Source organism: Astatotilapia calliptera, chromosome 10 (genome assembly GCF_964374335.1).
Source record: "Astatotilapia calliptera chromosome 10, fAstCal68.1, whole genome shotgun sequence".
In the NCBI taxonomy this organism is placed as follows: Eukaryota; Metazoa; Chordata; class Actinopteri; order Cichliformes; family Cichlidae; genus Astatotilapia; species Astatotilapia calliptera.
In genome coordinates, this window is record NC_137431.1 from 11,656,348 (window position 1) to 11,667,648 (window position 11,301).

The 11,301-nt window shown below is 40.8% G+C and overlaps 1 protein-coding gene and 1 long non-coding RNA gene across 3 annotated transcripts in view; one reads left to right on the forward strand and one right to left on the reverse strand.

The window, feature by feature from the left end:
- The first annotated feature begins 1 nt into the window (after position 1).
- pho (phoenix) lies at positions 2-6,348 on the forward strand. The gene is made up of 5 exons (XM_026182466.2): positions 2-337; positions 1,791-2,076; positions 2,163-2,290; positions 3,424-3,466; positions 3,541-6,348. The coding sequence occupies exons 1-5, from the start codon at positions 39-41 to the stop codon at positions 6,133-6,135; spliced, it is 3,351 nt and encodes a 1,116-aa protein (XP_026038251.2). The 5' UTR covers positions 2-38; the 3' UTR covers positions 6,136-6,348.
- Positions 6,349-9,781: 3,433 nt separating this feature from the next.
- LOC113030041 (uncharacterized) overlaps positions 9,782-11,301 on the reverse strand; it is a 34,786-nt gene continuing 33,266 nt past the window's right edge. For both annotated transcript variants that reach the window (XR_013911685.1, XR_003273539.2), the window contains 2 exons: positions 10,527-10,728; positions 9,782-10,437 (listed from right to left, as the gene is read on the reverse strand). This is a non-coding gene — a long non-coding RNA (uncharacterized LOC113030041). The remainder of the gene's footprint in view (positions 10,438-10,526; positions 10,729-11,301) is intronic.

An 11,301-nucleotide genomic window follows, 5' to 3' on the forward strand; every position in this document is an offset into this window, starting at 1 on the left:
CATCTCGGTGACGTCTAAACACTTCCAGGTCGAATCGCATGTGGAGTGTTTTACGTGTTTTGGTGGAGATTCTTGTATTTACGTGTTTCATGTCTAAGATTTTTCACGGATCGTCGGTGAGTCCTACGATGGCGAAAGTGCGTCGGTCCAATGAGTGGACTGAATCCGACGCTGTTGCTGAAGTTGCTACAGCGGATCCATCGGATTTTGTGCTGGAAACGTTCCCTCCTGAATATGTGGACAGAATTTCGAGGTTTATAGAGTCTTCTTCTGTTCTCTGTTCGAGTCAGAACAGAGAGGATGGTGCAGCCGAAGGAGAGCCCACTGAAGCAGACAGGTGAGGAGTGGAGGTCACTCCGGCTTAGATACTCTGACAAATGTATCTACATGTCTGTATTTTTCACAAACAGCACACACATGCAGACACACACACACTAAAGATAACCCCAAATTTCGTGAACGCAATATTAACATTGTATTTCATAAAAGAGCACTTGGATTTGTAGATAATGCAAAGAAAAACTGATAGTCTTCCTTGCAATGATCCCATAACACGGTACAACAAGGTAAACAGTGTACTGTGTCAGAAGATTGACATCAGTCTGCTAAATAAATGCTCTATATTGTAATGTAATAAAGGAAGAACGGTCAGATATCCTCCATCCATCCTCTGTACTCTTCTGCACCTTTCTCCTTGCCACAACACCACACATCCTCCTCATGGTCAGGGTGTTACTGCTTTTGTACACCACCTCCTCCAGTTTCACTCATTATCCTGTACACGATACTGCACTCAAGTTCAGTAAACATATTTTTCCAGGGCCTACTTTTCAGTGGGAAACCTCCAGTTTTGCAGAATAAAAATAAAGTTTGATCGCTAGGGTCTGAGCTCATTTCTCCAAACTAATATATCACATATTAAATTGAGTATAAAAAAATAAGTAAGCCCTTGCCCCAAAGGCCTACAGGTGGAGGGGCTGAAACAGATGTTGGTGATTGAGAAAAACCTCAACAATACCTTTTTAAAAGTTAAATACAGTCACTTTCCTGTGGTGCAGTTGAACTCCTGTGCGAGCATCAGAATGTGGAGTAAATGTGATTTAAGTGACTTTGAAAGTGGCATAGTTGTTGGTGCTGAAGTCCAAGTATTTCACAAACTGCTGATCTATTAGGATTTTCCCCAGAACCATTGCCCTGGTTTACAGCGAATGATCCAAAAAAAGAGAAAATATCCTGTGAACATTATTGAAGCCAACAGTTACTCAATTACATTTTACATCCAAGATATGCAGAAGAGTATCTGTCTGCATTATTCCATCCTGCTTTATATCAGCATCGAAAACCACTGAAGTGATGTAATGGTGTGGGGGATATTTTCTTGGCACACTTTAATCCTCTTGATGCCAACCAACCCTAAATTTGACGCCAGAGCGTGTCTGCGGATCGTTGCTGACTATGTCTCTATCGCCAAAGTCAAACCATCTTCTGATGTCTGCCATCGTCATATCATTTCAAACTGGTTTCTTGAGCACGACAATGAGTTCTTTGCACTCAAATTGCCTCTGTGGCCAGCAGATCTCAAAATCAATGTACACTTCACAAAGTAGCCGGTGATTTTAGACGCCCAAATCTGAGGATGTGCTTAGGACCAAATTCTAGAAAAATGGATTCGCACTTGAATGTGTTTAAAATATGTCTGTTTGTCTGTTGCCTCCAGGTCATGAAAATGTTTTGAAAACTGCAAAAACTCTTGAGCTTGACACACTGACCATATAATTGTGTCTGCGCAGTGACTCAGCGGACAGCCTGTTCATCACTCAGAAGCCTGTACCTGAGGCCGTGAGGTCAGGAAGACGGAAGCGCCGCGGCCTACGATCAGGTCTCACGTCTCCCAGAGAGCGAGAGGAAAGTGAAGATGACAGTTCACCTTCGGCCTCCCTTCAAGACACCAGAAGTAAAAGGAAAAAAAAAGAGACAAAACTCAGAATGCCAAAGTACAGTTTCCCGTTCCTCAAAGACAAGATGCCGAAAGCCAAGGGCATTTTTTTAAGTGAAGTGCAAAACACGAGGCTACATGTAAGCATAAACAACAGCAGCAGAGCACACGCTTGTTACAGCAAATGCCAGCAAATGTTAGAACTAAAGCCTTTTATTTGTTCCAGTATTCTTCAGTGGGGGCCTTCTTTGATTGTATAAGAAAGCTGCAACAGAGCTATCAAACCGTAGAGGATCTGGAGTCAAATTTACCAGCAATTGACATGAATGGAGAGTGCATATCTCCAATATCAGAGTAAGTCTTTAATGCTAGTTGAAATGTTGTTTTGTTACTGATTTCCTTAGTTGCCTTTAAAGCTTGCTTTTATGTTTTTACACTGCATTTCACTTCCTTTTATGTATTTGAATCATTTTTTTCTGTCTCATGTTTGCTATTCTCACTACATTGTAGAACAGTAATATATATTGGAAACTGGTGAATAATGTAGCGAAGAAAATGGCAAAGAAAGCAGGCTGTGTTTCAGATGCCTCAAAGTTGCCACTTTTTCTTCTGGAACATGTTCAAGCAACTCCCGAGTCTTGTCAAAAGAGGAGTGGTGGGATGTTTTCCTCCTTTATGTATTTAGACCATGAGAGACACAAGTAGGATCATTCATAGCATATTAACAAAAATCGAAAAATGAATCATCGGACCATGAAGGTGAAGTTCTTGACATTCTCCATCCTCTTTGGCCTTCAGGGACTGATGCTTGTCTTTGTCAAGAACTTGAAAGTAAGTTGAGTCCTCAAAACCCATCGCATGCAATGAAACTGTCAGACGATGATGAGGTCTACTCCAGAAAAGTGTTAATGAAAGTTCCCTTTACTGCAGAGGGGGTGTTTGCAGAAGGTACCAGCCTGATGAAACAAACTGTTAACATCACCTCAGATTAGAGCTGCAGACATATCTCACTTTTGAAGGAGTGATGATTTTCTTCCCACATAAATTTGCCTAACATCTGCTGGCACAGCCACGTAAAGCTCAGGTCTCAAATCTGTCAAAATGTGAGCCGATTTGTAAAAGCACCAATGCAGAACTGAGGCAAAAGAGGTGCGTGTGAATTAGCCAATAGTAAGAAGAGAGCTGTGTGGACTAAGACACGAGGAGTGGACATTAGAGCAGTGGGAACTGGACTCTGAGAGAGGGTGAAATCTGTCACCAGAGTGTAAAGTTGAATGTGGAATCTGTCGGGTTTTGCTTTGTTTACATCCATTTCTTCCAAAAAGAAACCTTCATTGAACAGATGTATTCAAACATATTACTGACACGTTTTACCAGTTTATCAGCTGCATGTAAAGTACTTTGAAATACACTAAAGCATATTAAAGGCATTAAGAAATACAGCTGAAATGTTTGGTAATTCAACAACTTCCTTTCTTCTATTTCAGGGGAGAAGAAGAAAATGTAGGAGACGAGGACATGAAAGTGGTGGTAAGCAGGCTCTTGATACTATAATGAGCACTTTATGAGCATGTACAGGCCCTAAGTTGTGTGTCATTTGACAGGCAAAGAAGCATTTTGTGATACCATCAAAAAGGAGACACTCACAGTCCTGGTATAGCGAGAAGAAGAGAAATAGTAAAGGAAAACAGTGGACGGAAGGACTTACTGGTGATGAAATGCCACCAGGAGGATGGGGGGTTGTGTTACATAAAATACCAGCTAAGAAACCCTCATTGAGAGCTGCACAGTCTTCAGATTTGGAGAGCTCTGATGATGAAGATCCTTCTTGTAGCATTCTGAGAGAGAAGAGGACGAGTAATAAACAGCTCACACCCCAAAGCGTCCGCGCTCAAACCGTAACTCTAAAGACAAACAGTAAAAAGAGAGACAGCTCTGAGGGAAAAGAAATGGAGGATGAGCTGAGTGACAGCAGTCCTCCACAAAGTCCAAAGGAATGCATGCAAAAGTGCAGAGTTTCAAACAAAGAGGAGCTATCCCAGCAAGGGCGGGGAGACAGTGAGCCTGCAGACCAAAGTTTCTTCCAGAGTGACACCAATAATGTTGCTACATGCAGTGAAACCAAAGTGAAGAAGAAGCAAAATCCCAGAGAACATAATGAAAGTGCAGAAGAAGCTGATGATGGAAGTCAGGAGGAGGTGGAGGTTCAGTATGCTGCACTGACTGTGAATGAGGAAATCACTGAGGTGGAGGAAAGTCCTCATCTGTCACAGACCATCAGCGAGCTGGAGCTTAATGAAAAAAATAGGTTGGAGGAGAGTGACATCTCTGATTCAGAACAGAGGAAGAAGAAAAAGGACAAGCAAGAAAACGAAAATACAGAAGAAGAAAAGAGCCAGGACGAGCTGGAGGATCAGCACACTGCATCATCTTTGAATGAGGAAATCACTGAAGTGGAAGAGACTCAACATCTATCACAGACTGTTAATGAGCTGGATCTTAATGCAAAGATCGGTTTGGAGGACAGTGACGTTCCTGATTCACAACAGAAGAAGGTGAAAGAGGACAAAGAAATCAAAAATGCAGAAGAGGAAAAGAGCCAGAGTCAGGACAAGCTGGAGGATCAGCACGATGCCGCATCTGTGAATGACAAAATCACTGAGGTGGAGCAGGAGACTCCCTGTTTGTCACAGGTCACCAGCGTGCTTGATGTTACCGGAAAAACTGTGATGGAGGACAGTGACGTGACTGATACACAACAGAAAAAGAAGAAGAAGAAAAAGAAGAAGGTGAAAGAGGACAACAACGAAAACAAAAATGCAGAAGAAGAACAGAGCCTGAGTCAGGGGAGGCTGGAGCTTCAGCACGCTGCAACATCTCTGGATGAGAAAGTGATTGAGGAGGAGGAGAGTGACATTCCTCATTCAAAACAGAAGAAGAAGAAAAAGAAGAAAAGAAAGAAGTCACCTGAAGAACACGAAAAGGAGAAGATGAAAAAGAAAATGTCAGAAAGCAACGATGGTGAGGAGGAAGATGTCGAGCAGTTAAAGTGCAACACCGCTCCTGAATCTCTTCACGATGATGTGGAGATACCAACAAAGAAGAAGAAAAAAGGAACAGAGAAAAAGAAAGAGTTTAAAGATGAAGGTGAAGGTTTCAGAAATACTGAAGCTTTTCAGGAAAACCTTGAGAAAACTTTGGAATCCAGTTGTGCAAAAAGAAAAAAGCACAAAAAGTCATCTCAAAGAGATGAATCTAACACTCCCGAAGATGAAGAAAATCCACAGAAAACAGATGAGATTGAAGACCATGATGCTGGTTTACTGATGACCAAGAAGAAGAAGAAAATGAAAAAAATGTCAAGCATGGAGGGCTCCAATGACACTGTGGCACAAAGCTCTGATCTGTTGTCTGTGCAGCGGAAAAAAAAGAAGAGGAAATCTTTCTTCCTCGGTGCTGATGTCGAGGGAAAAGCTGCTCATTCAGAGGAAGAAAAACATTGTCCTTTGCAATCTGTGGCTGCTGAAAAGCCAGGCGTCAGCACCGGCAGTCCTGCTGAATCAGCAGAAAACACTGTAAGTTTGGACGAATCTAATGACAGAGTCAGGAAAAAGAAGAAGAGGAAAATGTTAACTGAACAAGAGAGTGTGGAAAAAGATCCGGAACCAGATTTTGAGGAACTTGAGGAGGCCCTGTCTGACACAGGGCTGAAGAAGAAGAAAAAGAAACGTAAGAGGAACGAAACCAAGTCAGCGACCCCTGTGAAAGGATCAGAAAATGCTGATACAAGATGCTCTGATGAGGCTGTGGTGTTAAAAAAGAAGAGGGAAAAAAATATCCAAGAAACTCCAGCAGCTGCAAGTGAAGAAACTGAATCGGAAAGTCTGTTTGAACATGCTTCACCATCTTTAGATACACCCAGAAAAGACAGCAAAAAGAAGACAAAGGGGAAATCTGCTCATAATGTTTCACTATGGAGTAAAGAACAATCTTATGGATGTTTAATCACATCCAAAGAAGGGCGTGAAACTGACATGAAAGAGCGAAAACGAACAGCTGATTGCAGTTTCACCACGCAGTTGTCAAAGACTTCTGCGCTGCCCTCTCCACACAGCATCAAGAAAAACAAGCCAAAAAAGCTCAAGCGCACCCTTCATAATCCCAGTGGGGACTTTCTTACACACAGTCAGTACCAGTAAAATAGCTCTCATCAGTCACTGGGACACAAACACCCATCAGTGTTTTTACAATGTAACTGCTGAGTGACTTTTTACCATTTTATTTTGTGTCAAAACATTTTATTATAATGGCTCTGTGAGCTTTTTAATGGTGAAAAGCATGTCATCAAAACAAACCATGATGGATGATTTTAATACTTTTTTTTTTCACAATAAAAGTTTCTGAATACTAAAGTCATTATTCATTTAATAAGTAATTATTTCAAAGAAATGTACTTTTAGCTATGCAAGTTAATACCGCATTGAATATATATCAACAATCTGCTTGGGAGTTTGCTGTTTGGAGTTTTAATTTGACCTCAATACCATCTAACCCAGCGGTCCCCAACCCCCGGGCCTCGGACCAGTACCGGTCCGTGAGTCGTTTGGTACCGGGCCGCGAGAGTTGAGGCTCAGGTGTGAAATGTATGGTTTTCAGGGTTTTTATTGTTTTTCAGCGTTATTTTGTTATCGTTTTTATCGTAAACTCTGTTTTCCTGGGTCTTTTCACGTGTGTTATGAATAAATCTTCTTTTTTTCGGTACTGGTACTAGTTTTATTTTGTTGTATTTAAAGCCGGTCCGTGAAAATATTGTCGGGCATAAACCGGTCCGTGGCGCAAAAAAGGTTGGGGACCACTGATCTACCCTGATGAAATGATAAATTATTTAGTTTTTCCATGACTGGGTTTTTAACTTTACTCTATGGCAGTCTGTGTAGTTTACAGTATTGATCCGTGTTTTTATGCTTAAGTAATTTAAGCTTCTCCAGCTCCATAGTCAACATCCATTGTCCAGTATATCCACTATCTGCTGCACATGTCCAAACCATCTCATTCTTGCATCTCCAGCAAGGATGCTGCTGCCGTCATCACTTCTTCTTGATACTTGAATGGTACTCATGGCCATTGGTCATGAGTATTTGCATGTTAATGATCAAGGAACTGACCTCCCAGCCCATTGTTCCTTCAGTGGTGCTAGTTTCAGTTATTATGCAAAAGTACTGTTTATAAGATTGGGGAAACGTGCGGTCAGCTGAGTCTAAAGAAGTGACCTGGATACGTTTCTCCCACTGAAAACGCTGCGTCTAGATGAACAGGATCCTCTTTTGGGTGTTCTATATAAGAATGTAGTCCACCGGTGTGCACTTCCTTCAATTCCCTCCATGCATCACCCTATGTTCCTCTCTCTTGTTGAAGTACTTATTATAGAATAAGTACTTAAACAATTATTGAATGAGTGTGCTTTTTTTGTTCTGTGACCCATTCATTCATTACTCAAAGCTTTCCAACCAAGTCCTCTTTGGTGACATCTGGTGTCCAAAAATATGTTGAGCAGCTTGAATCTACAACTTGATATGAACTGCTTTGCTGTGATTGCCCACTCGATAGGGTTAAATTGACAGCTTCTCTTTAATATCACGTGACTGTTCTGTGTGATATTGGGCCGTTGTGGTGCTTTGAACATATATTTTTGGGGGTGAAAAAGATGATTTTGTGTCTTTTGATTACTAAATGATTTTAAGAAATATACCTTTGTTGTTTGAACATGTGCCCCAGAATACCTGAAAAACATTTTTGCAAAAAACATCCAATGCAGGAAGGCACAAGATGCAAAAAGAAATGTTAATAGTTCCACTGTAACTTGTCCTGAGGAAGACTGACTGTGGAGCAGAGCCAAGCAACTGTGTCAGTCTCTCTCTCCTCTCCAGTGAGGAGAGAGAGACCATTACAAAGTAAGTATATAAGAGAACGAAAAAAAAGTGACAAAAAATAAAATAAAACCCGGCTCCTTATAAAAAAACAATTACTCAAGAAATGCTCAACAGGGAAAAAAATATCAAACGAAACCTCAAATTGAAGAAATTGAGGTTCAAATACAATTAAGTAGGACACTGTAACAAAAATATTTTACTTAATGGTAGCATGTTAACTTCAGTCATTGTGATTCATTGGTACAGTATTGACAGTTTAACACAAATATTTCTTTGGGAAAAGAAAACTACGGAAACACTGACTGAAGTGAAGCTTAGCAACTGTTTGTTTTAATTCTTTTGCCCACATATACATGTATACATAGATATGTTTTATATTGTAAATGATAAGGGTAGGCACCCTTTGCTTTGTTGACAGCGCTGCAAACTTTGCCTTCTCTCAATAAGCTTCATGGTGTAGTAACCTGAAATGGTTTTCACTTCACAGGTGTGTCTTGTTAAGGTTCATTTGTGTAATTTCTTGCCTTCTTAATGGGGTTGGGACCATCAGTTGTGCAGAAGTCAGGACTGTCAGTTATGTACCAACCAACTTTTAGAATTCATATTATGGCAAGAACCAATCAGCAAAGTCCAGAGAAACGATAGTCCATCATTATTTTAAGAACTAAAGATCAGTCAGTCTGAAAAATTGCTAAAACTTTGAATGCGTCTTTGTGTAGCTGCAAATACCATCAAGCACTGATGAAACTGGCTCAAATGAGGACCACTCCAGAAAAGGAAGACCAAGAGTCAGCTCTGGGGCTGAGGATAAATTCATCCGAGTCACTAGCCTCAGAAATTGCAAATTAACAGCACCCCAGAGCCCAGATAAATGCCACACAGAGTTTGAGTACCAGACACATCTCTACACCAAATGTTCAGAGAAGACTGCGCAAATCAGGCCTTTATGGTCAAATAGCTACTAAGGAAAAGCAAGCAGAGATTTGTTTGGGCCAAGAAACAATTTGAGTATCCACATGCAGCACAGCAAACCAGTGAGGGCTGTGGTTTGCCATTTCTACATCATTGTGGTTGCCAAATCATTTTAATATGACCTGCCTGACAAAGTGGAGTAGACCAAAAGATCCTCAAAAGCCAGACATCATGCCATGATCCAAGGTAATTCAGGAACAAATGAGAAACAAATTAACTGAGATTATCAGTCCGGAAAAGGTTATAAAGCCTTTTATAAAAGCAAAAAAAGAAGCTTTGGACCCCCCAAGTGTTCATGACTCCAATATAAGAAAGAGACTGTTGGCAAAAATGGCCCGCATGGCAGTGTTCCAAGATGAAAACCATCGCTAAGGCAAAAGGAACAAAGTCTCATCTCAATTTTGCCAGAAAATATCTTGATGACAGGGTCGCCACCAAAATTGACCCCCCCCCCCCCAGCTCCCCCTGGCAAGTCTGTCCTATGTTAATAATTTTAATAAACATAAGCACAGAGAAAGACACCCGACAATGAGTTGAAAGATTAGCTTATTTATTCCTACATATACAATTTGTCATTTGTATTGTCACTTTGTATGTTCCTCACAATTTCTCATCATCCTCCAATGTGGTTGAATTACAATTTCTCCTTCATGCAAACACTAGTATTGGTGTCATCCATTGGTGAGAACAATGTTAACATACTGTACAACCAAATTAGTTCCTAGAACTTAAATTATGCAAACTCATTGCATCAAAAGAAAAAAAAAAAACCAAACAAAAACCCACAAGTAAAACTTGATAACCAAGCTAGGACAATTTATTCATGGAGTACCCAGTACTTAGAATAATTAGATTTTTCTGAATGAAACCTATCCACATAGAAATCGAATGCAACTAGATCACATTATGTTTTATTATCCTCGAAATTAAAGACATTTTGTAATGCAGTTGAAATCAGACCAACTTTTATTTTCAAATGCAAAAAATATTTATTAGTCAACATACTGGACACATTAATGACAAACAAGTATATTCCCACTATTGTAGCTTGTGTTATTTAATTATACTTCAAATATTATCAAATTCCATCTATCCATCCATCTTCATCCGCTTTATCCGGGGCCGGGTCGCAGGGGCAGCAGCCTAAGCAGAGAAGCCCAGACCTCCCTCTCCCCAGCCACCTTCTCCAGCTTATCCGGGGCAACACCAAGGCGTTCCCAGGCCAGCCGAGAGATCTAATCTCTTCAGCGTGTCCTGGGACATGCCCGGAACACCTCACCCAGGAGGGATCCTTATCAAATTAAATTTTCATATTTGTTAAACAATTTAAAACTTTAATAACCTTACAAAAAAACAAAACCAAAGTCTCAGATTGAATTATTTTGAACCCAAGTTTAAGCAGTTCTGCTCAGTCCAGGCATTACAGCCTGAAAGACTGTCATGGATTAAGGTAATGAAAATGCAGTGATCGCAGAAAGTTCAACTTCCCTTATGTACAGTGGCAGTGAATGTGGGATGGAGATGCAATGGTCTTGAATCTGCAGGTGACTTTCTTCACTGAACACCATCTGTGATGGAGGGCTCGTCTCTCCTGGTATCCTATAAGGAAACAATCATATTCTTTAGAATGCCACATTACATTTGCTCTTCTTAAAACATTTTTTTCCTGCATTTGCTACAGAACAGACCTCAAGATAGACAATCAAGCTGAATCATTGCACTGTTACAAAACATCCATCCATTTTCTTCCATTTATCTGCAGTTGGGTCCCAGAGGCAGGATCCTAAGCAGAGCACCCCGGAACTCCCTCTGCCCAGCCACCACCTCCAGCTTATCCAGGGGAACTCCTCCCAGTGGGACATAGACACGTAGACAAAACCTGCTGGTACCCTTTGGTCAATGAAAGGAAAAAGTCACAATGGTCACAGAACTAACTAATCTGACTAAATAATAAAAATTCTATGAATGTTAACCAATGAACGTCTATCGTTCGAGCGTGTATCACACTCAACATGGACCAGAGGAAGTGAAAGGAAAGATGTCTCAGGAGATAAGATAAATAATCATAGACAAGCATGTTAAAGGCAAAGGCTATAAGACAATCTCCAAGCAGCTGGATGTTCCTGTGACTACAGTGCACATATTATTCAGAAATTTAAGATCCATGGGATTGTAATCAACCTCCCTGGACGTGGCCGCAGGAGAAAAATTGATGACCAATCAAAGAGACAGATAATCTGAATGGTAACAAAAGAGCCCAGAAAGACTTCTAAAGAGATCCAAGGTGAACTTCATGCTCAAAGCACATCACTGTCAGATCGCACCATCTGTTGTTGTTTGAGCCAGAGTGGACTACATAGGAGATGACCAAGGAGGACACCACCAACAAATCACAAAAAGGCACATCAGCTCCATGTTCACAGAAGGAAAAATGAAGCATATCAAGAAAAGTACACTGTCCCT